We start from the raw sequence: 24,991 nt of genomic DNA, 5'->3' as shown, positions 1-24,991 counted from the left end.
GCTGAGTGACTGTGCCCAGGGGGACCCTGTCTCCGGGACGCCCCCCCCCCCCGCCCCACTGGTTGTTGCCATGGCTGCCAGGCTGCAGGAGAGGTGGGCAGGGCGCAGTCCAAGTCTGGCGTCAGTTGGTATCCAAATAAGAAGTGAGAGGAGGAAGTGGAAGGCCGCTGCTGGTGTGTGAGCAATGAGGGGCCAGCCGCCACAGGCCGACAGCCCACCCCGAGGGGCTGGGTCTGTCTGCTCCCTGGCTTTCCCCTCCTTCCTGTCGGTCAGGCCACACGTGGCTGACCTTTAGCAGTGTACGTGAAGCTGGGCACCTAGATGTTCTTGCATACTTGGGTGAACGTTTCTGCTTGCCATCAAAACCCTAGAGAAAGGGTACCAGTTATGGTCCGTTTAGGAACCAAGAGTAACTGCCCCAGGACATTCCGTGGACTTGTGGCCCAGGTAGCCTGGATGGAAGTATCCTGCCTGGGTTAGGTCTTCCTCGCCCCTTCCTGTCGCTGTTCCGCTGGGGACCAGTGGTGCGCAGTACCTGTGCTGTGTTACTTAGGAGCCCTTGGGAGTTCACGGGGTGTGTAGCTGGGCACCCCTGGGGGGTGCCTCCCTCTCCTCTATCTCAGCTTCTTTTTCATGACTTTGCGTTTGCTCCCCAGGGACCAGGCCTCTGGGGCCCCCAAGCGCCTACAGGTGTGTGAGTGGGAGCGGCTGTTTCTTTACCCCTTAGCCATTGTGCCAGTCCAGATGGCAGGATGCTGGCTGGTGGGAGCAGGGGTGGATCCGGGTAGGGGCGGAGGGAGCCTGCCTCTCCCTCCTCCACTGAGTGGGGTGTGGATGAGGAAACATGGGGGCTGACTGTACTTGGCACAGCTGGGCCCCCTGCCCACCTGTTGCCCCTCCTGGCCCTAGCGTCTGTGTGTGTGTGTGTGTGTGTGTGTGTGTGTGTGTGTGTGTGTGTGTGTGTCTGTGTGTCTGTGTCATCTCCTCCCAGTAAACAGCCTCTTCTGGGGTAGTTGCACCTGCCCATCCCAGAGGCAGCTCACAGGGTCACCTGTGAGCCTGAAACGGGGAGAGGCCGCCAGCTTAGGTGTCACACACACACACACACACACACACACTTCCTGTGTCCCACAGTCCCTGCTTCAAGCAGCAGACAGGTCAGGGTCCCCCCCCCCACCTCTCCCAAAGAGAACACATTTTCTCATCTCCAGCATCTTCCTCCTGCCAGGCAGAAGATTCTAGAGAACCCAAAGGAAGGGTGAGCCCCGGAAATGCCCTTGGCATGGTTTCCTGAATTTCTGCAAGTTCAGAGCTGCAGAGTGCCTTAGGATCCGGCAGGGCTGCCCGGTGGCCCAAGCTCTCGTTTAACAGGAATGATGTTGGCTGAACAGACGCTGGACCCCAGGTCTCTGCCTTCCCAGGCTGTGTAAGTTGGCTGCTGGTCTCCCACCCCTCCGCAGCACCCTAGGCACCAAGGTCAGAACCTGCTCCCAGCACCCGCTTCCTCCAGGGAGGCGAAGGAGTGTGCCCGGGATGCCTCTCTGTGGAATGATGATGCCCTCTGCTGGTCATGAGTCTCTGGCTGGGGGGGAAAAAAAAACTTCCAAGATAAGGGCCACTGATGTTCCCCCAGGCCTCTCTCCCTTCCAGGTAGCTGTGTGTTGGGCGAAGACACTGCAGAGCCCTCGCACCTGGCGCAGGTAGCCAGTTGTCTGGTAAGGTGCGAGCTGCTACCGCCCAGCTGTGGGGGGCGGGTGGCTGGAGTGAGGCGCACCCCTCCTCTGCGACCTTCTTCCAAGCCCGGGTGTCTTGTTTGGCCTCAGTTCTGCTTCGCATCCTGGCTCCCGCTGCCCTTTGAGATTGGACTGGCAGGGGAAGAAGGGGATGATGGGGAACGTGCGAGCATTTTGCACCTGATTGGAACTTCCTCTTCTAGGACCCCGCCCCCTCCATTCCCCTCTCTTCTTGCAGCTCCCCTATCACCCCCCCCCCAACTCAGGCTCCTTAGCCATCTGAGCTTTTCCAAAGCGAGCTCCCTGGTTCACCTTCTTTTTGCTCTGGCTGTCCTCACTCTGGCTCTCAGGATGGGTTTTAGGCCAGGGTGAGGCTTGGCTGACGGACAAGCCTGTTTGATGCCCCTTCCCTTCAGGACATTGAAATTGACTTGGTGAACGAGCCATGCAGAGTTGGAGCCTGCCCACCTCACCCTGCCCACGTTCTTGGGGACTTTAGGAAGCCCCCCAGCCGCCACCACCATGCATTCTTGCAGAGTCTAGGGCGATTCTCAGAGCTCCAAAAGGGAGCTGCTGGTGCTGTGGCGTCCTTAGAAGCTGAGGAGCTGGGAGGGATGGGGCTTAGTGCCCAGCTGGCTCTCTGGCCTGCCAGGAATGAGGGGCTGGGCCTCCAGTGACATGACTTGGCTGCTTGTGGGAGGCATGGACAACAGGTGGGCAGCTGACTCGGTGGGGAGTGCTGGTGTTTCCTTATTGCAAAGGCTGAGTTACATAGAGAGAAGGACTGACAAAGGAAGAACTCTTCCTTCCCCTAGTTCACTCCCCAACTTCTGGGCTTCCCACGTGGTTACAGGGCCCTAACCACTTGGGCCATCTTTTTCTGCTCTTTCTGGCGCATTAGCAGCAAGCTGGAGAAGCTAGGACATGAACCAGCACCTGTATCCGTTGCCAATACTGCAGGTGGCAGCTTAACTCACTGTGCTACAGTACCAGCTCTGATTTTTTTTTTTAATCGCAAAGATATAAAGAAGAAGAGGAGAGATAGTGAGGAAGATCTTCCGTACAATGATTCACTCCCTAAGTGACCACAATGGCTGGTGCTACGCTGATCCAAAGCCGGGAACCAGGAGCTTCCTCCAGGTCTCCCGCACGGGTGCAGGGTCCCAAAGCTTTGGGCTGTCCTCGACAGCTTTCCCAGGCCTCAGGCAGGGAGGTGGATGGGAAGTGGAGCTGCTGGGATTAGAACAGGTGCCCATATGATATCCTGGCGCATTCAAAGCCAGGACTTTAGCCGCTAGGCCACCGCGCTGGGCCCTGATTTTTCTTAATGATTGCTCAGCCTAGGGCTGCAGTACCCAGTGGTTTGTGTAGAAGACAGGGCTGGAGACAGAACTGACCCAGCAGTTGCAACCACCAGCATGTGCATAAGCCGATTGGGGCAAAGGACTCTGCTGGACCCTGTACTAGCAAGCACACACAAGAATCAGGCCTGGGGTCACTTCAGATGAAGGTTCTATGGGGATCCCCCAACTGAATTGTTGGACTCAGAACTCCAACCATGGAGAGAATTGCAGGTTCCATGGTCTGACTGTGGAGTGCATGTGTCAGAGCTGGGCCTCCTCAGTGGCTTAGATGGAGCAGTGGACAGCATATCCAGGTGCACATGGAGGATATGGCAGTCCATTGGAGCCTGCAGAGTACACCTGGTACCTTAATAGAGGACAGAACAAATGAATCAACTACCCCAGCCAAATGTTGGCAGCGAAAATCTGGGCAAACGGAGACTCTAAGGTGGATTATATCAACCAGTAGATTCTGAAGACATTTCATCATGCATGGAATGGCAAGATCGGCAATAATTCAAATATACTGAACTATCAAAACCTCATGAGCAGGACCCTCGGAGCATGCCTCACACTGGGGACCCTGGGGTGGTGTCAGGTGGCTGTCCTCCATCCCGGGGTGCAGAGGCCTTTGAGGGGCTGGGTGTGGCTTCTCCCCTTATCTGCTCCTTTCCCCCAGATACAGGAAGGAGAAAAAAATGTGGAAATGGTGGTCTTACCCACCTTCCTGTTGCCCCTGATCCTTAAACCCCTAATCAACTATGTAAAAATCACCAAAAATAAAAATAATTATTGTTTTAAAAGAAAATAATAACAATAAAAATATAGAAATACAAAAATGTAAAAGAAAAATTGCTTAGCTTAGCAATCTCCGTGGGATAGTGTGTGTGTTGGCCCAGGGAGGAGGCCAGTGGTAGGACTGAGTGGGCTCAGTCTGAGCATCCCATTCGGGGTGGCTGGCGATAGGGAAGCTGGATTTCACGGGTTCTTTTTGCCTTGGGTGTGGGCAGGGTCTGGGTCAAGTCCCGCCCAAAGACCGGGGACTGCCTTGCATCTGTGGAGGTGCCGCTGAATCTCCAGCTCAGACAGATTTGGGGGTCCAAAGAAAGGTGAATTGCTACCCACTAATCCCCAAGCCTGGGCCAGGAGTCCCCCCGGGAGTCCAGCTGAGGCAGGTCGCACCCACCCATGCCTCAGCCTGTGGGTTCTACCCACCCTCTCCCCTTGGTTCCAGTTCACTGGGAGACCTTCCACACCACCCCCTCTGCCGTGGTGCGGCTGTTGCTGAAGAACCACTGGGACAGTTCCCAAAGATGGGGTCATAGGAGGTGAGTGAGCCATGAGCGCTGTGTCCTGGTGTGGAATAGGCTTGCGGGAGCTATGTCCTGCTGAGGCCCTGCAGAACGCTGCACCTGCTCGTGCGTTCATCCAGAACCTTCCAGTTTCCAGACCTTTGAGCCAGACATTTCTGCTGGTTATCAACTGTCCAGCTTCCAATGGCCTGTTCCTTGCACCAAAACTGATGACAGTAGGTCTGCTGTTACAAAAATAAATAAATAAATAAATAAAAAATGTGGAGCCCAACTGAAGAGGAGGACAAAGAAGTGACCAGTGTGGACGTTCAGCCCAGGGTTTGGGAGGCCTGGATCCCATGTCACAGGACCCGGGTTTTCGTTTGTTTGTTCATTCCACAAATGGTCACAATGCCAGGGCTGGATCAGACCAAAACCGGGAGCCAGGAGGGTACAGGAGCCCATGAACTTGGACCATCCGCCACTGCTTTTCCAAGCACATCAGCAGAGAGCTGGATTGGCAGAAGAACAGCTGGGACGTAAGCCATAAAGGATACAGGCATCCCACGCTGCGACTGTTAAGATTAATTTTTTAAAGATGTATTTATTTTATTCAAAGGGCAAAATGACAGGAACAGGCAGAGAGAGACCTGGCTGCTGGTTCACCCCCTGAGGCTGAGGCCGGGCCGAGCTGAAGCCAGGAGCTGAGAGTGGCACTTGGCTCTCTCTCACCCAGGTGACAGACACTTGAGCACTTCAGCCGTCACCACGGCCTCCCAGGCTCCCCAGCAGGCAGCTGAGTCAGAAGCAGAGGCGCTGGGACTCAAACCCGGCTGTGCTACCTGACAGGTGGGTATCCTGAGTCACCGGACCCAATACACCTGCTCCCGCAAACCGGGGGCGGGTGTATTGGGTCCAAGTTAGCCGCAACGGCCGATGCTATGCCGGTCTGAAGCCAGGAGCCTCTTCCAGGTCTCCCACGCGAGTGCAGGGTCCCAAAGCTTTGGGCCGTCCTCGACTGCTTTCCCGGGCCACAGGCAGGGAGCTGGAAGGGAAGCGGGGCTGCCGGGATTAGAACCGGCGCCCATATGGGATCCTGGGCGTGCAAGGCGAGGACCTTAACCACTTGCGCCACTGCGCCGGGCCCAGCTCCACTTCTTGATCCCAGCTCCCTGAAAGCAGTGGAGGACGGCCCAAAGCCTTGGGACCCCACATCTGTGTGGGAGACCAGAGGAGGCTTCTGGCTCCGGCCTGGCCCTATCACAGCTGTTGCTGCCATTTGGGGAATGAACCAGTGATGCTCAACGGGCTTCTGGGACCACCCCACGCAGAAGGCTTTTTTTTTTGACCGGCACAGCTGTATGTAGCTGGGTAGCCTGGGCGCTAAAGGCACTGGGTGAAGCCCCTCTGGCCACCTTGTGGTGCGCCCTGGCAGTTTGATGGGTCTGGACTTATAGAATGGCAGCATTGCACAGCTGGTATTTTGTGATGACCTGTGTTTTTATGCCCAGGTTAGGAATTACAGCTGAGGGACTTCCATAGACAAGTGCATGACATGTGTGTGTAAGGAGGGGGCTGACACCAAGCTGGTTTGGAGGGGAGAACAAGAGTCAGAGAAGAGGGTCTCATAACAGAATCTGTGGAGGCAATGTGGGCTCACCCCTGTGGAACTGCAGTCTCTGCTGGCTCCCCCAAGAACTGCTGGTGGGAACAGGCCTGGCTGGGGAGCTAAGAGGGAGCCCCAGCTGCGTTGGGGTTCCCACCAGTGAGGGTAGGGTTTGTGGCAGCAAGCTGGACTGGACATGGCAACAGCTTCCATTGGCACTGGTGTGCACTGGGTCTGGGGAGCGACAGATTGGGCTACTCTGACTGCTACTAGTACCCATGAGAGCCAGGTTGGATGTAGAACCGGCCAGGCTAGGTCTTGACTCCCCACTCAACCATGTGATAGCTCTGTCTGGCACGGACCAGGTATTGCTGGGCTGCAACACTCGGCAGCAAGAACCAGAATGGGTGTGGCCAGTTGAGCAAGGCCACTGTTCTTGCCAGGACAAGAGATGGACAAAGTCAGCCTGGGCCAAGGACCCACTGGTGTGTGTGAGAACGGCCACTAGGAGGAGACCTGACAGAGGAGCTTGGGAAACTCCTTCATTGGGATGCAGTCCTGCAGTGAGGGCAAGGAGCAGCCCAGACCAAGCCAGGTTACAGTACCCATCAACACATATGTGGGTCAGGCCTGGGGACAGACCAGTCTGGGTGAGTTCAGTACATCCACTGGCAGATCTGAGAACCAGGACAGGGACAGGAGGAGCCAGATCAGGCCGCAACACCAGCCACTTCACATTAGGACCAGGACAGCAATCAGACTGGGCTGGGATAGGCTGCAGCACCCACCAGCCGGAGCTAGAACGGGGAGCAGGCTAGACTGTGCAGTAAGATTGTGGCTGTTGGGCCCGGCTCGATAGTGTAGCAGCTAAAATCCTTATCTTGCACGTTCCGGGATCATATACGGGTGCCGGTTCTAATCCTGGCAGCCCCGCTTCCCATTCAGCTCCTTGCTTGTGGCCTGGGAAAGCAGCCAGGGACGGCCCAAAGCCTTGGGTTCTTGCACCTGTGTGGGAGACCCGGAGGAAGTTCCTGGCTCTCAGCTTCGGATCAGTGAAGCACCGGCCGTTGCGGTCCCTTGGGGAGTGAATTAGTGGATGGAAGATCTTCCTCTCCGTGTATCTGACAAGGGGGGTGCCGGGTGCGTGAGCCTCAGGTGTGGGGATATGGTGGGACTCGGGTCGCCTGGTCCAGGTCTCTTGGCCTGCGTGCAAGAACAGTTCGTACTCCGTGAAGAAGGCGGAGCAGTGGACCCAGTCTCAGCTATAGGAGAGTATGGAGGCTCTTTTGTGCCGAAGCAGAACAGAACGAACAGGTCAGCTACCCCAGTCAAACGGCAGCACAAAATCTCAGTGCATGGAAACTTGAGGATTACTAAGTCAGCCAATGGACATGGGGAGGTTGGCTTCATCCTTGAATTGGTAAAACTGACAGCATTTCAGAACTATCCAAGCCACTTGCGCAGAACGCTCGGAATATGTACACATGGAGACCCTGGGTTGATATGAAGTGGCGGTTCCTCATCCCTGGGTACTGGGACGTGTGGAAAGGCAGGTCTGGGTCCCCCCTTTGTCTCTCCCCTTCCCCCAGAAACAAGAAATAGCAAACTTGGAAACAGCAAGTTCACGCAATTTTCCCTATACCTTGATCCTTCCCACCCTGATCAACCATGTAACAACTATAAACAATAATTTTTTTAAAAAAAGTTTATTTTTATTGGAAAATCAAGATATATATATAGAGGAGAGATAGAGAGGAAAATCCTTTGTCTGTTGATTCACTTCCCAAGTGGCCGCAATGGCCAGAGCTGAGCCAATCCGAAGCCAGGAGCCTCTTCCGGGTCTCCCACACAGGTGCAGGGTCCCAAGGCTTTGGGCCATCCTCAACTGCTTTCCCGGGCCACAAGCAGGGAGCTGGATGGGAAGTGGAGCAGCCGGGACACGAACCAGTGCTCATATGGGATCCTGGAGCATGTGAGGACTTTAGCCACTAGGCTACTGTGCCGGGCCCCTGTCTTCCACTTTCTAAGTGGATGAATAAATACTAAAAATAAACCCAGGGACAGGGCAGGTGATGGCAGGGGGCAGGTTTTACCAAGAACTAGGATGAAAGCAAGGGCCTGGGCTGGAATTGGATGGATTGACTACCCAAATCTGGGATGCAGAAGACACCTGGATGTGACTCAGCCCGACGGATATAGTCTCTGGAAAATGTTTAGGTGTGTGCCGGCAGAGTAGCGCCTGAGTGGGGGGCACAGCAGCGCAGGGAGAGGGCCCTCGGGTGCCTGCTGGGAGGAGTGAAGGGCTGGTCCATGCAGATTCCCTTACCAGGGTCAGTGGACGTCACCGCTGCCAATGCATTGTAAGACCTCTTTATGTGGGCTACAGCTCAAGAGCTGCGGGAAGGCCGCATGGGCCACCCAGAGGTCGCCTAGTCCTGCAGGGGTCAGTGGTGGACAGGGTGACCGCTGGGGTCCTGACTAGGTGCTGCTGGTTTGGTTCCTGTGCTTTCGAGGACTGTGCTTTCGGGCATGCCCACCCACACCCAGGATGCCAGACTCCCACTAGGCAGCCACTGAAGCACCCCGGAGTGTGTGATGCTCAACGTGGGGTGGGGAAGGAGGCGGCCGAGCTGTGGGGAGAGCGCCTGGTGCCTTAGAATGAACACCTGCCGCTCGCAGACCGAGGCTGACAAGGCCAGTGTCCTGCGTGCCCTGCTCGCCTCACAGGCTCAGGCAGGTCCAGGATGGTCAGACGGGCACTTCTGCCAGAGGTGACAGCTGTGGCGAGTGGCGCAGAGCCCAGACTCCGGCCAGTGAGTCGGGGAAGCTCGCCAGCCGCCCACCCTGCCTGGCCTCCCACAGGCTGGATGGATGGTCGCTTGGCGCAGGCACGCACGGTGAGACAGGTGGACCAGAGCAGCTGTGAATAAAACCTTTAATAATGTACAGCAGAAACCGGACAGGCTCATTCTTATATTAAAACAAAAGATTTCCTATATTACAATTTATTTACATTTGCATACTGAAGAGGTAAAGTGTCTAAGTGGCTATTTTACAGTCCTTTCTAATAAAATGTACAAAAACAAACAGAAGTACCGAGGGTGCCGTCCGGGGGTGGGGAGGGGGTGCTGCGGGTGGGGGGGGAACTCGGTGGTGCCCCCGGAACCGGCTTGGTCTGTGAACCCAGAATCCACAGGGCAGGCAGCCCCTGCAGGGTGGGGGTGCACCTCGGTGCAGACGCGGCTTTTATTCCTGCCCACCTCGGGCCTGGTGTGGTCAGCGGTGGGACTTCCCAGAGCCTGCCCAGCCTTCCTCCCTGTGGGTGGGGAGAGGGGCCAGCCGCCCATGGTGAGGATGGACAGGCCCTGCCCCTCTGGGCAGCAGCCCGGCGGCGGCTTTGCAGTCACAGGTGGGCGCGTGTTGGCAGATTCCAGAGGCTGGCTGTGTCTCGGCACGGTCAGGAGTCCGAGTTTGCTGTCACCTGGGGCTGTCTGGGCAGTGGGAGATAGGTGGCGGGAGCGGTGGATGAGGAGCCCCCTCCCCACCCGGTGCTCCAGGGTGGTCAGTCCATGGCCAGTAAATCGGCCCAAAGAGTTAGGCGGGGGAAGATCTCCTTTAATGCAAGGAAAGCAATACATCAGGAAATAAATACAAAGACGGGGGTGGGGGAGGGCAGAACCGAGGGCAGGGAGAGGGCTCTCCCTCCTCCGAAGGCTTTGGCAGACTCGCTGGGCTGGAGGCAGGGACACGCTAAGGCTACACACAGAAAAACGAACCTCCCTAGGGCAGGAAGGGGCTCAGAGCGGAGCAGGGACTTGGGGGTGGGGGCCCTCACCTGGGGGGACCTCCCCACCCCCACCCCCACTTCAGTGGTCTTTCGAAAGGCTCTTAGAAGCTGCCATGGAACCTTCTGGTCTCAAGCAGGTGGCACGACTTGACCCAAGTCCTTCCATGGAACCTTGGGGACAGGGCTGGGCCCAGGGTGCTGGTGGCTGCGTTCCGGCCAGACGTGCGGGCCACACGTGTTCAGCAGACGCCTGCGGGTCACAGCGGCTGGCTACCGGCACACCACAGCTGGGCGCCCGTGGAACTGGCCACGGTCACGGCCACGAGCAGGCCGAGCCCCCCGGCCACAGGACTGTCTTCTCGCTGCTGCGCGGGGGGACAGGCTCAGGTGAGAGGACAGACAATTCCAGTGTGTGATTGAGCTATGTGTGCGGACTGCACTATATATATATATATATCTTTCCGTGATTGTTTTTTAAGGAATTTCTTTCAAAACAAATAGGTCGAGAGGTAATCATCAAACAGAGATGGTTTTTCCTTTTACAAAAACATAACAACATTTAAAAAAAAAAAAGCTAAAATCCAGACCCTCCCAATAAAATAAAATTAAATAAAATAATCAAAACCACTCCAGTTAAAAGTTATGGCTTCAAAGTTATTCTATATCTAAGATGCGCTGAGCGAGTTACCACCCACAGCTGCGCTTCCGGACGCCATTCAACACTCTGCTTGTCAGAGGCTGCTGCCCTACTGTGGGCCCCTGGGTTGGTGTGGGCTCAGCCGGCCATGTCCTCACCAGATGGCGCAGCACAGAGCCACGCAGACCAAGGCTGCCCTCCCCACGCCGGTACCCTCCCCTTCCTGCACCCACCACCACCACAACCACCGCACACTGCTAATTGCAGAGCCTAGGCCAGGACTGATGGGTGAGGCTTTCCCATCAGAACCCCCAGATCCGGGGCCTCGGTACTGCTGAGGACGGACCCCTGGGCTAGCTCAGGCCCCGCACCACTGCTGACAATACCCCAACCCAAGACACCCCTGCCCAGCCCACCCAGCTCCCTCCCATTCTGACCCAAAGCCTCTCTTGCCAACTGGGCCAGCTTTGGTTCAGGAGTCTGGAATGGAGGAGGGGAGCTGTGTTGACGTGGGTGGGGGCGGGGGAGAGAATGGCTCTGGGGGCTTGGAGGGGGAGGGTGTCGGGGAAGGGCTGGGTGCCGGGGAGGCCAGGCGCTGCTCGGCGCAGAGCGGAGGCCCGGGCACACGGAGACGGCAGACGAGAGCAGCCCAGCCTGCGCGGGCGCAGGAAGCTGGGGCAGGGAAGTGCGTACCTACACACAGACAGGCGCACACACACACACACACGCACACACAAGGGCGTGACACAGACCAGGCACCACGGAGGACGCACCTCGGTGCATGCACACACACGGCTGGACAGACACGCGGCAGGCTCTGCCTCTACTGGCAGCCCCCTGCCCCCCAAGTTCCTGTAAGAGAGGAGAGCTTGGGCTCAGAGCTGCCTGCGAGAGGAGCAGCACTTCCACTCCTCTAGGCCACCTTGGGGTGCCGTGGCTAGGTCCCTGGCCCCAAGCCTGCTCCCATGGCCCCTCCCAGGCCACCCCGCCAGGGGCACCGGCTTTGGCGCGGGGAGAGGAGGTTGCTAGCCGGCCCGAGCGGTTTGGGCCGTGGCACTGAGTTCTGCACCCAATCCGCTCTCAGTCTCTGCGCCGTTAGGAGGTAAATAGCAAAGGCGTCCTGCATGTCGCAGCCGACACGGGAGTGAGCGGGGCTCCCGGGCTCTGTCCCTCAGGCAGGCCAGGGCTGCCGGCCGGCCGCAGGCGGCTGGGCAGAAACGAGAGGTAGGCCTCCGTCAGACGCTCGACATGGCAGCTGTAGTTCTCGCTGCCCGGGGGGCTACATGGGGAACAGGAGCACGCCTAGATCTTCACGTCTTCCTGTACGCTGAGCTGAGACAGGGTCTTCTTGATGCGCAGGGCGGTGAGGCGGGCTGCACCGTTGGCATACCAACACTCCCGCATCATCTTGCCCATCACCCGCAGCGCCTGCAGGAGACACACAGGCCCTCAGTGCAGCACGTCCCCAGAGCTGGCCAGACCTGGCCCTGTTGCCCAGCTGCTGTGCAGGCTCTCCCGTCGCCCCCTGGTCAGGCAGGCTGTGCAGGTGACAGCTTGCTGTCATAAGCCCGCTCGCTTATGTAACCAGGGCACCTGCTAGTGAGTGAGCTTGTCCGAGGTGCACACGCCCTCTAGTGGTGACTGCTTTGAACAGCATGGCGGCGTGGCAGCCACACTTAACCTCACTTCCCTTTGCATACTTAGCTGGACACTGTCACCACAGGCAAAGAGTTCCCCAGGGGCGGAGCAGCTGTGGTCATCATTCACATTGTCAGCATGCCGGACACTGCAGTGATTATCTGGTGCAGTTTGCATAGCAGTTAACTTTGGGAGAAAGGCAGAGCTGCCAGCCACACAGAGGCCTGTGTGCCCAGGGCCAGGAAACCCTGTGACACAGCCTGGAACCCCACAGCGGAGTCACCAACTTGCTCCCGTGCCAGTGATGTCCCACCAGTGCTGTCCCCACCCTCTTCTGTCTGCCGTCTCTCCACGTTCTCCGCAGCCTCTTCGCTAGTTCCTCCTGCTCTTCCCTGGTGTGGTTCTGGCCACTTGCTCAGGACGACAGCTCTAACAGCTTCAGGCCTGCCCTGCCTGTGGCTGACCACTGCCCTGGCAGGGACCATTCCCTTGCAGGGTCCCTAGAGTGTGTGAGGCCAGGGACGGCATCTCTGCCCAACATGCCCGTGACACGGGTGCTTGAGTTCCGAGCTCTGAGCATCTCTATGTGCCTGGGAGGAGTCTTGGGGGTCCAGGTCCTACGGGGTTTCGATCATTTTTCATCCTGCCATTAGGGAGCCGACGTTCTGCCTGGCTCGGTAGTGTCCCCTCAGCCACCACATACGGCACTGGCCTCTGGGCATGTAGACGAGGGGTTGTGCCACCCGTGGGCATAAACTGACACTGTCTCCAAGGCCGGCTCCACTGTGGAGCGACCATCTTCCTGAGGGACAGAAAGCGGGCGACAGGGGGAAGCGGCCGGAGGCAGGGGAGGCTCCTTACCTCGTGACTCTGCCACCAGTTAGGGACGTTGGGACGCAGCTTCTGGTCGCAGACGACCTTCCGCATCTCCTCGATGGAGGGGTCCGAGGGCACCAGGTCGTAGTAGGGCAGCTGATACTCTTCGTGGACTCCTGGGGGGAGAGCGGACTTGGGCCTGAGTTATCAACAGGGACAGGGCCTGCTCAAGAGCCACCTCCACCGCGAGAACCACCTCTGTCCAACACGAACGTGGGCTCTCTGGGAAGCGGGCCGGCTCCGGGGGGACCCTGAGCAATGGGGGGGCCCTGACCGCAGTCAAGCCCCAGCTGTGCCACTTCCAATCCAGCTCCCTGTTGATGCACCTGGGAGAGGCAGCGGACGACGGCCCAAGTGCTACGTGCCCCCTTTCCAGACTTGATGGAGCTCCGGCAGATGAAAATCTACCTTGGTGACTACGCTTTTCAAATAAATACAATAAATCATAAAAAGAAAAAAGACTGACAACATCTTTCTGATACCAGCCAAAACAGCAAGGAAGGTACCAAGGCTTCCTGGGCACGCAGGCAGTGAGCCTGGCAGTCAGGGCATGCGAGGGAGAGCCTGGGCACGCAGGAGGTGAGCCTGGCAGTCAGGGCACGGGAGGGAGCGCCTGGGCACACAGGCAGTGAGCCTGGCAGTCAGGGCACGGGAGGGAGCGCCTGGGTGCTGACCCCAGGAGTCAGAAGGTGACAGCTCGAGGCAGCGGGTTCCTGCCACCCATGTGGGTGAACCTGGCTCCAGCCCCGGGCCTGGGGGCAGCTGGGGAGGGGTCAGAGAAGGAAGCCGTGTGCCTCTGGAATAACCACAATCCAAGAACTCGACGCGGACAGAGCATCACATCAAAGGGCGCCGCGGGAAGACAAACCCCCTGTGTGACAGCTGAGAACCTGAAGCAGCAGGAACACTAAGAACCCTGACAGTGACAGATAGTTCCAAACCCACCACTTCACAATGATTCTAAAAAGAGCAACCTGTCACCTTCGCAGGATGCTAGGAAATGAGCTCAGGATTGTGAAAAATAACAGCCAGCCATGCACTTCTCCTGCTTTTCCTCTTGAAACGGAAATCTGGGTACAAACATAACGGGGTAGTTTATTTACTTGAAGGACTGGCGCAGTAGCCTCATGGCTAAAGTCCTCGTCTTGTACATACTGGGATCCCATATGGGCGCTGCTCCACTTCCCACCCAGCTCTCTGCTTGTGGCCTGGGAGACCCAGAAGAACCTCCTGGCTCCTGGCTCTGGATTGGCTCAGCTCTGTGCATTGCAGCCACTTGGGGAGTAAAGCAGCAGAGGGAAGATCTTCCTCTCTGTCTCTCCTTGTCTCTGTAAATCTGCCTTTCCAGTTTATTTATTGGAAAGGCAGAGCTAGAGAGAGAGAAGAAAAAGGGAAAGAGAGAGTCCATCTGCTGGTTCACTCCACAAACAGCTGTACCAGCCTGGCCAGCTAGGCCGAAGTCCAGAGCCAAGGGCTTCCTCCGGGTCTCCCATGCGCGCTGCGAGGGCCCACACACTAGGCTATCCTCCACTGTGTTCCCGGAGCCTTCACAGGGCGCTGGATCAGAAGTGGAGCAGCCAGGATTTGAACCGGTGCCTACACGGACAACACTGTCACAGGCGATCGCTTAAAACAATTTTTGTTAAAGATTCACTTTTTTTCCCCCTTCCTGGAAAGGCAGATTTACAGAGAAAAGGAAAAGAAGATCTTCAATCCACTGGCTCACTCCCCAAATGGCCGTATCAGCCAGAGCTGAGCCAATGCGGAGCCAGAAGCCTCCTGCAGGGCTCCCACGTGGGTGCAGGGTCCCAAAGCTTCGGGCCATCCTCTGCTGCTTTCCCGGGCCACAAGCAGCAAGCCGGATGGGAAATGGAGCAGCCGGGACATGAATTGGTGCTCATTTGCGATGCTGGCGCTTGAAGGTGGAGGATTAGCCTGATGAGTCACAGTGCCAGTCACTTAAAACGATTTTTAATGGAGCCAAAGGGAGACCCCAGGTTCAAACACAGCAGTAATGGGGGACAGATTATCTAGACAGGAAACAACAGAGCTAATCTACATTATGTATGAATGCAGAATGTTTTATCTCTCCACAGCATACACACGTGTTTCATCCTGACCACGTGGGACATTCTCCGGGAATGACCCCAGGCCGGGCCATAAGCAAGTCAACAAATGACCAAGAAACTGAAATCGAGACAGGTATCCTGTCTGACCACAAAAACTCACAGAATTAGAAATGAAAACGAGAGGGTACATCTGTTGCAAATTTTTAAAAAAATCAGTGATTACTAAAAATAGATGTATGCAAACAAGTTAGAGAATCCAGAAAAAAAAAAAAAACAAAACAACCCAAAATTTCAAAAATCAAGAAGAGCCAGATTCCTGCACATGGATAAACTAACCTGGTCATAAAGACTAGGCAAGAGCTGACTCAGTAATAAGGAACCTTCCAGCAAGGAAGAGCCCAGGACCAGCTGGAGCCACCGCTGAATGCCACTTCTCTTCAAAATATTCAAACTAATTCACAGGGAGGAAACTCCCCCTTCTACAACAGCTACACACAGATGCTGGGTGCCTTCGAATAAGGATGTGAGCAACCCACAGTGAAAATCACAAAACACCAAAGAGAGGAATAAAAGAAACAAATGGAACAATCTTCCATGCATGGGGGATCAGAAGAATCACACCCATCAACATGTCCATATCACCCAAAGAAATTTACAAGTTCAATGCAAGCTCAGCGAAATTCCAACAATATTCTTCTTAGAACTGGGGGAAAAAAAAAAGATGCTAAAATTCATAAGAAAACATAAGGCACCCTGAGCAGCTAAAGCAATCTTAAAACAACAAAAGAAACGTTGAGTTATCACAATACCGTATTTCAGGACACACTGCAGGGCAGCAATGACGTGTACAGAAACACGCATGTGGAGGCTCACCTCCGGAGTTGCACCTCCGGGCGATCTCCCAGTACACCAGGCCCAGGGCGTAGATGTCGGCACACTTGAAGGAGTCGAAGTGCTTCATGTTGATGGTTTCATCCAGGACCTCTGGAGCCATGTACCTGCACAGCAAACGAAGTGGCATCGAGCACCTCTCCAGAGCAGACTGTGGGGCCCCCGGGATGTCAGCCCCCCACGCATCGCGGCTGAACACTTCTCCTCCATGCAACCTCCGTGAGGACCCCTGGCTCGTCCTAGCTGTATCTCTGGCTTGTGCTGCTGATTCATCCCCCAGCACCCACAGCAGCCAGGCTGATGTCAGGAGGCTGGAGACCAACTTGGGTCTCCCACGTGAGTGGCATGGACTCAACAGCTCAAGCCATTGCCAGCACCTCCTTGCAGGCACGTTAGCAAGGCCCAGGTGCTCGAATGCCGTGTTGACAGTGTCCTGTGTGGCGATGCCAGCACTGGTGCCCGGCCCCAGCCGCTGGGTATCTCTGTTATCTTAAATGTCAAGATGTGTTGGCTTGGGCCAGGCACTTGGCCCAGCAGCCAAGCTGCTGATCAAGACGGCCACATCCCACCCTGGCATGCCTGGGCTGCCTTGCCAGCTCAAACTCTAATTCCAGCTTCCTGCTGATGCACGCACGCCCTGGGAGACAAGAGCCACGACTCAGGTGGCCAGAACTGTGCCACCTACGAAGGAGACCTGCAGCCTGGCCTGGCGCTGGTTGTTTGGGGCATGTGGGGGATGCATCAACTACCCTGCTTCTCCAAAGCCATCCCAGTCCCTTCTGCAGCTCCTTGCTTTTTACGTCTCTGAACGTGCTGTGCTTCCATCCTAGGCTCTGCTCTAGCTTGGCAAACCTGCTCTCCGAGTCCTCGGAGGCCCCTGGCCAAGCCTGGCGGAGCCTGCCCCACCTCCACATCCGGCTGCAGGCTCTCCACCCTCAGATCTGCCCATCCCCACCCCAACAGCCATGCGGTGGGTCCCTTGGGCCTCCTACCGCTTGGTCCCCACCCTCTGGTTGGGGGCGATGTCAATGGTGTCGGTGACTGCATCGTGGCGCACGGCCAGGCCCAGGTCTGCGATGGCGCACATGCCGTTCTTCTTGACCAGGATATTCTTTGACTTTAGGTCTCGATGGGCAATCCCAGGCTTCCCTGGCGAGAGAACAAAGGCGAGGATCGATCAAGACAGACGGCAGACCCCACGCAGCTTCGAGTCGTGGCCTGGTCACCCACTGGTGCCTGGGCCTGGCCGTGAGCTCAGAAGGACAGGGATGCAATGAGGAGCCACCCATTCAGTGGGGAGGTCACGGCCTCAGGACGCGAGTGTGGCTGTTAGGACCCGCCACTACTGCCAGCCTCCTTCCTGGAGGAGGGGAGCTGTGGCGCAGGCTTGTTCCCAGGAGGTGAGGATGCTGTCATCACGCACGGGCTAGCAACTGGACCCAGTTTCTGGGCCTGGCTCCCCATCATCGCTGGCAGAAGCAGTCACGTTGGTCAACCAGGTCCCCACCAGGGGTGCCCTTGGCCTGCCCCCTTCTCTCTGACGAGATCAGGACCCCCCGCCCACCGGCCAATCCTGCAGGAGTCACAAGGCGAGACAGGACCTGAAGGCTTGCAGGTCGGGAAGGCCCTTGTAGCTGGCATCATCAACCACGCAATGGGGTGCACAGCACCACGGGGGTCCAACTACATGGCTTTACCCTTCGGTTCCCTTCTCTCCATGTGCCCTCGCTGGGGAAGGGGGTGTGAGACAGACACCTAAAGGTGCCACGTCCTGGCTGCGTGTTCTCACCTTGGGTCCCCACGATCTCCATGTGCAGGTGTGCCAGCCCGCTGGCGGCGGACAGGGCCAGCTTGATCATCCCCTCGATGGTCACCGTGTAGCGGTTCAGGTAATCAAACAGCGAGCCGTGCTCGTGATAGTCAGAAACCAGCCACAGCTGCGTCCACGTGCCGTTGTCTGCAGAGGACACGCGTGCGTCACAGAGGCTCATGGCACAGTGAAGGGCTCGTTCTGGACCAAGGCCAGATATCCGCACACCCAGCTCCTCTGCACACCCCCTGATGCCCACGTGCCCATGTCACCCTCACAGGCTGCTGCTGGTCTCGGGTGGGCAGGAGGGGACATACTCATGGCTAGGCCACATCTGAGGCGCGAGGAGTCCTGACCTGTGCCTGACGGCCTCTGCTCCCCAACACAGCCCGAGGCCCAGGTGTGCAGGGCTGAGCCACCCTTGCTGGCCCGACGCCCTCAGAGGTCCCGGAGGCTGGCACAGCATGCTGCAGGCCACCCCGTCCCAAAACAAAAAGAACAAACAGGGAAAGCCCTGCCCTGCTGTATTCCCCGAGCTAACTGCCCAGAGACGTGGGCAGCCAGGTGGCCCAGGGGAGAAAAGAAACGCTGGGAGCTAGCATCTTAGTCTGGCTGTGCTGGGTCACAAACGGGGCTGGAAATGGCCAGGAGAGTGTGTCAAGGGGTCGGACCCCGCCCCCCTCGGGCCCTGGCTGTACTGCACAGGCTGATTCCTCCAGCTGCACACATGGCTTGCTCGGGTCCTGGGGCCCCCGGCAAGGGCAGGGACCGTGGACCGTATCTTGTTCGTGTGTGTTGTGACCTGAGCAGCTGGCAGAGTGCCCGACACCCCTGCAGTCAGTGAACACTGCTGGAGTCATGAATTAAACCTGAATAGCCAACCTCTACACAAGGCCCCACCTGGCTAGCTCTCCTTGGCAGGGCTGCAGCTGCCCCCAGTCCTCCTGGAGCCCCAAGCGTCACCTGTGAGCTCTGGCAATGCCCCGCCACCCTTCCTTCCTTCCTGAGCTGCTCCCGCCACCTCTGCCAATCAGTCTGACTCGGCCTGGGTTCGGCCCCTGCCACCCAGCAAGGCCCTCAGACCCAGGGCAGTGCCTGGGTGCATGCCAGACCCTCAAAAGCGAACACAGGCGACAGCCAGGGACTGATGCGGCTTCCTCCTGCTGTGTGCAGCACTAGGGAAGTGTCCTGGCCGCGGGTTCCGTCACAGGGCAGGCATCATGTGGCTCTCTGCTGTGACCCTTCTCAGCAGGGGTGGGGCCACAGTTCCTCCCTGTGACAATTTCTAAAGTAAACTTCCTGGGGCCCCTGCACGGAGCACGCTGGAGATAGGGCTGGGAAGTGGGTCAAGGGAGAGAAACAGGCTGGCGTCACAGCGGAGTGGCTGAGCCACCGCCTGGGAGGCAGGTGTCCCGTACGACAATGCAAGTGGGGAATCCTGGCTGCTCCACTCCCCAGCCCTCTCCCTGTTAACACGCCTGGGAAAGCAGAGGAGGAGGGACCCCGGTGCTTGGGACCCCACACTCCTGGGGGAGACCTGGAAGAAGCTCCTTCTGGTTTCCGGCTGGCCTGGCCCTGGGCCCTGAGAGTGAACCAGCAGAGAGATGCTCACTGGCTCTGGCTCTGACTTCGGAGGAGGAGGAGGGGAGCAGGTCAGGCGAGCTGGTTAGTAACTAACTGCCCTTTGGTCCTGACGAGCCGGGCTGCCGGGAGGGCCCCGGCCCCGCGCTGACGCTCTGGCGGCCAGCCTCACCCTTGTTGTCGGCGGCGATGAAGCCCAGGATGTTCTCGTGGCGCAGCATGACCGTTTGGTAGATCTCTGCCTCCCGGAACCACGAGCGCTCCTCACGGGAAGAGAAGATCTTCACGGCCACGTCGCCGCCCCGCCAGCGGCCGCGCCACACTTCCCCAAAACGGCCCTTGCCGATAATCTCCTGCAAGACAATGGTTCGAGCCACTGTGCGCTGGACAAAAAGGGGTAACCCTGTGGACCAGAGAAGGCAGAGAGAGAGAGAGACGAAGCATTACACATGTGCCAGGTGTGGCGATCCACTCGCAGCCGCTGGCCTAAGTCACGTGTCCCCCCAGCAAGTCAGGATTTTGCCATGATGGCTTTGGCTGCTGGTGCTGCAGCCACAGGGACAGGGAAGAGGGCGGAGAGGATGACAGCCACCCACGGGCCACCAGGGGGCGGTGCTGTGCAGCCTCTGGGGCAGGCACAGGCGTACTCTCCGTACTCTCCGACCAGTCCCCCTTCATCTCAGCCCCACTCAGCCCCACTCCCCGCCGGATCAGAACCCCAAGTGTGCTGCCGTGGGCCTCCGTTCACTGTTGTGCTGACCGTACCCCTGGCTCTACCCAATCACCCCACCTTCTCACATGTGCAGGCAAGCACTGCCATCCCCATTTTACAGAGAAACCTCAGGCTGCAAGGGGGCAGCTGTGCAGCTCACCCACGCCCCAGGAGGCAGGAAGCAGCAGGACAGGACTCCACACGCCACGCTTTCATAAACACACACAGAGTTATTTAAAAGGCAGAATTACACAGAGAGAAAGAAAGGTATCTTCCACCTTGGGATTTACTCCTCCAACAACCACAAGGTGTGGGGCTTGGCCCGGCCAGTGTCAGGAGTGAGGAACTCCGTGTGGGTGGCCCACGTGGGTAGTAGGGGTCCTAAGCACGTGGGCCATCTGCTGCTGCTTTGCCAGGCACCATGACATGGAATTGGATCAGAAGCAGAGCAGTTGGGACTCGAACCAGTGTTCTTGTGCCAGCATTTCAGGCAGTGGCCTAACCTGCTATACCAACACTAATCATCTAATCCTTTAAAAAACAAAACAAGAACATGTAGGGCTGATGCAGCGGCTCAAGTGGCTAGTCCTCTCCTTGCAAAGTGTCAGGATCCCATATGGAAACTAGTCATGTCCCACCTGCTCCACTTCTCATCCTGCTCCCTGCTTGTGGCCTGGGAAAGCAGAAAAGGATAGCCCAGGGCCTTGGGACCTGCACCCACAGGGGGGACCCAGAAGAAGCTCCTGGCTCCTGGCTTTGGATCAGCTCAGCTCCTGCTGTGGCAGTCATTTGGGGAGTGAAGTAGCAGAGGGAGGATCTTTCTCTATCTCTCCTCTCTGTAAATCTGTCTTTCCAAGAAAAATAAATATTTAAAAATAAAATGTTTATTCATTCACTCTTATTTCTTTAAATGGCAGAAAGAGAGCAGGAGACAGAGGCTTTTCTATCTGCTGGTTTACCCCCCAGATGCCTGCAGCAAGTGAGGCTAGAGCAGCCAGATGCCAGGAGCCAGGAACTCCACCCGTGTTTCCCATGAGGCTGCCAGAGACTCAGCACTTGGGCCACCGTCCACTGCCTTCCCAGGCAGGTTGGCAGGAAGGTGGACTGGAATGGAGGTGCAGGCAGGAGCCGAAGGCGACCCTTGGCTGTGGGAGCCGGGTGTCCGAGCAGCAGTTCAAGCTGTGGTGCCACAATGGGCGCCTCATTGAACACTCTGACCAGCACAGCAGGGACCCACCAGGCGCTTCTCCAACTATACCTCACCTCTCCCATCCCCAGCACCCTGTCCCACCTCCCACCTCACCTCTCCCATCCCCAGCACCCTGTCCCACCTCCCACCTCACACCCTCCCACCTCACCTCCCATCCTCAGCACCCTGTCCACCTCCCACCTCTCCCATCCCAGCACCCTATCCCACCTCCCACCTCACCTCTCCCATCTCCTCCCAGCCAGCCCTGTCCCACCTCCCCATCCTCAGCCTGTCCACCTCCACCACCTCTCCCATCCCAGCCTCACCTCACCTCCCATCCCAGCCCCTGTCCACTCCCACCTCCCTCTCCATCCCCAGCACCCCATCCCACCTCGCCTCTCCCATCCCCAGCACCCTGTCCCACCTCACCTCTCCCATCCCCAGCGCCCTGTCCCACCTCCCCCCTCACCTCTCCCATCCCCAGCACCCTGTCCCACCTCCTCTCCCATCCTCAGCGCCCTGTCCCACCTCCCACCTCACCTCTCCCATCCCCAGCACCCTGTCCCACCTCCTCTCCCATCCTCAGCGCCCTGTCCCACCTCCCACCTCACCTCTCCCATCCCCAGCACCCTGTCCCACCTCCCACCTCACCTCTCCCATCCCCAGCACCCTATCCCACCTCCCACCTCACCTCTCCCATCCCCAGCACCCTGTCCCACCTCCCACCTCACCTCTCCCATCCTCAACGCCCCATCCCACCTCGCCTCTCCCATCCCCAGCACCCTGTCCCACCTCCCACCTCACCTCTCCCATCCTCAGCGCCCTGTCCCACCTCCCCTCTCCCATCCTCAGCGCCCTGTCCCACCTCCCACCTCACCTCTCCCATCCCCAGCACCCTGTCCCACCTCCCACCTCACCTCTCCCATCCCCAGCACCCTATCCCACCTCCCACCTCACCTCTCCCATCCCCAGCACCCTGTCCCACCTCCCACCTCACCTCTCCCATCCTCAGCGCCCTGTCCCACCTCCCCTCTCCCATCCTCAACGCCCCATCCCGCCTCGCCTCTCCCATCCCCAGCGCTCCTGTCCCACCTCGCCTCTCCCATCCCCAGCTCCCTGTCCCACCTCGCCTCTCCCATCCCCACAGCCCCATCCCGCCTCGCCTCTCCCACCCTCCCTCCCCCGCTCCTGTCCCACTCCGACCCTTCTGTCCCCCAGAGCCCCTGCTCCAGGCCATAGGACTACATACAACCCAGCCTTCCCAGCAGGATGTGGGGCCCTGGCCCATGCAGCCTGTCAATTTCTGCCTCGGGTCCTTCCCTGCCCCCTGCAGCAGTGCCAGCCACCTCCTCATTCCAAGTTCCTTAAACAAACCTTGCTCCTGCCTGCCCTTCTGTCCTATACTCAGGTGGCTTTCCTTGACCTGGAGTGTTCCGTCTTCCTACCTCCCCTCAAAGGCCCCCTTGCTCGTCACTGTTGTGGTTGTGGACAGCTAGTTCAGGGTCACAAGTTTGGAAGCCACACCTCCCCCAACTAAGTGGTCCTTTCTGCTCGGCTGAGTTAAGTCATGCTCACCTCTCAGCCCCTGGAACCCGAGAGGGGGTGGCACTGCATTGGGGAACCACTCCTCTCTCAAGATAGGGATGGGCTTGCTCTTGGCTGTGTGCTTTTCGGGCCCTGGGCCTCCCCAGTACCTGCTTGCTCCCTGGCTCCCCGCAGACAAACTCCAAGGACCAACAGCCCCTGAACATGGGCCCTGTATATCTGTATCCCTCATCCTCTGGTCACTGCAAATGTGAAGATGCTTTGTATTTTTGACTTGTGTACTTTGGGAGTTCCAGGAGAGGTGAGGCCTGGCAGTGAGGGACTATGGGCAGAGAAGCCAGGCTGTTCACTCCACATCTCTTGGGATAGCTTATGTTGCTGTGAAAGTTGGGACACAAGTCTTCACTTTAATGGACAGGTTTCACGGTAATGATCATTTGTTCCTCTGAGGAATCATTCAGGATGCAGAATGGATTGTCATGGTGACTTCATTGGCTAATTTCTAGTGGGCCCTGCTATTGCCAAACTTGGTTTAAAAAGACTCTTGAATACACCCCTGGATTTGTCTGGTGCGATCTCTCTCGCAGTCATGACCTTTAAACGCATCCACGGGGAGACTTCCCAGCAGTCACTGCCCCTCACAGTCACAGCCCTTTCAGACCGGGCTGGCTGAGAATGGCCCACATGGCGGCTGGAGGAGAGGGGACAGGATGTGCCACCAAGCAGCCCAGGCTGGCTGCCCCAGAAATGCAGCCTAGCAGAGGCTCTGGGCGTGCTGAGCCGGGAAACAGGACTACCGTATCCAGTGATCCAGGTTATCAGCCACCTGTATTCCAGACAACAAGCCCTGAAAAGCCCCCCAGCCATGTGACCCAGCAACCCCTCCACCTTGCAGCAAGTCAGGTCCCAGAAGCCAAGCAGGCGGTTCTCACCACTGCCCCAAGTATCAGCGAAGAACCAGCCATATCATTTCCCTGTTTCTAAAAATACGCAGCTTTTAAATATCTCCATTTCTTCCGTGCTCTCTACTGTGGAGCTTAATGACTGGTGCGGGATGGGCACGGCTCTCGAGGCCGGCCCGAGAGCAGGGGGGAGCATGGGCCCAGCCTGGCGGCATCACCTCCCTGCAGGGCAAGGACATGGAGACATGCCAAGCAAGACCCTGCCTGCTCCAGTCAGGATGGCACCAGCAGCCCCTGGGGCTGACCCCCACAGCTCAAGTCCCCAAAACACCCCTCAGAGGCCACGTTCTCGTCTAAGAAGGCCCGGTATACCCTGAGATCAAAGCACCTTCATTCCCTTTCCGTGGGTCCTGTCCCCTGGGTCCCCTCCTGTTCCATTCCCTCATCAAAGACGGGCTGTGGTTGGCACTGTGGCATAGCATGCCGAGCCTCTGCCTGTGTCACCTGTATCCTTGGCTTCTCCACTTCCCATCCTGTTCCCTGCAGTGGAGAATGGACCAAAGCCTTGGGACCCTCCACCTGCAGGAGACAGGAAGAAGCTTCTGGCTTTTGACTGGCCCACATCTGGTGGTTATGATCATTTGGGGAGTGAGCCAGTGGATGGAAGAGCGCCCTCTCTCTTTTCTCTTCTAAAACGCTGCCTTCTAGATAGCTAGACACATCAATCTATCTTTAAAAAAAAAAGAGCCGGTGTAATGTCTCAACTGGTTTAGGCGACGCAAGCTTTGGCATCCATACTGGATATGTGTCCCAGCTGTTCTACCTTCCTTCCAGCTCCCTGCTTGTGACCTGGGAAAGCAGCAAAGGATGACGCAAAACCTTGGGACCCTGCACCCACATGGGAGACCTGAAAGAAGCTCCTGGCTTCTGGCTCCGGCTTTGGATCAGCTCAGATCTGGCCACTGTGGCCTTTTGGGGAGTGAACCAGTGGATGAAAGACCTTTCTCTGTTTCTCCTTCTCTCTGCAAATCTGCCTTTCCAACAAAAATAAATAAATAAATAAATAAATCATAGAGGGTAAAGAACCATAGAGGGTAAACAGCCCAGGTCCCTACCACCAGGTGGTGCACCACAGGGTGGGCGGGCACCTGGCAGCACCTCCAAGCGGGCCCCTGCCCCCAAGCCCTTGGGCAACCAGCAGAATCAATGATTCACCAGAGCAGCCAGGAGAGCCTGCTGCTCGTGTCCTCAGACTGCCCTGCGGGGGCTCCTGATCAATGATTAGTCGGGCTGCCTCCCAGGACTCCTGCCAGCCAGCCAGTTCCACCTCCTGCTCTGCTTGAGGGCCCTTTGCCCGCTGGGAGGTTTCTGCAGTGGACA

At 57.6% G+C, this 24,991-nt stretch overlaps 1 protein-coding gene across 2 annotated transcripts in view; it reads right to left on the bottom strand.

Moving 5' to 3' along the window:
- Nucleotides 1-11,275: 11,275 nt before the first annotated feature.
- LOC121155885 (activin receptor type-1B) overlaps nucleotides 11,276-24,991 on the bottom strand; it is a 35,653-nt gene continuing 21,937 nt past the window's right edge. The window contains exons 4-9 of one of the 2 annotated variants that reach the window (XM_040979355.1): nucleotides 19,436-19,666; nucleotides 17,662-17,829; nucleotides 16,865-17,021; nucleotides 15,855-15,979; nucleotides 12,898-13,028; nucleotides 11,276-11,826 (exon numbers count right to left, since the gene is read on the bottom strand). In XM_040979355.1, coding sequence (XP_040835289.1) covers nucleotides 11,701-11,826; nucleotides 12,898-13,028; nucleotides 15,855-15,979; nucleotides 16,865-17,021; nucleotides 17,662-17,829; nucleotides 19,436-19,666 — 938 coding nt within the window. In that variant the 3' untranslated portion in view covers nucleotides 11,276-11,700. Of the gene's footprint in view, nucleotides 13,029-15,854; nucleotides 15,980-16,864; nucleotides 17,022-17,661; nucleotides 17,830-19,435; nucleotides 19,667-24,991 lie in introns of both variants that reach the window. The other variant, XM_040979345.1, reaches the window with a different exon arrangement.

The sequence above is a fragment of the Ochotona curzoniae genome, unplaced genomic scaffold (genome assembly GCF_017591425.1).
Source record: "Ochotona curzoniae isolate NIBS_2020 unplaced genomic scaffold, NIBS_Ocur_1.0 contig_1014, whole genome shotgun sequence".
In the NCBI taxonomy this organism is placed as follows: Eukaryota; Metazoa; Chordata; class Mammalia; order Lagomorpha; family Ochotonidae; genus Ochotona; species Ochotona curzoniae.
Note: the sequence above shows the minus strand (reverse complement) of the source record. Positions and strands in the feature narration are given on the sequence as shown.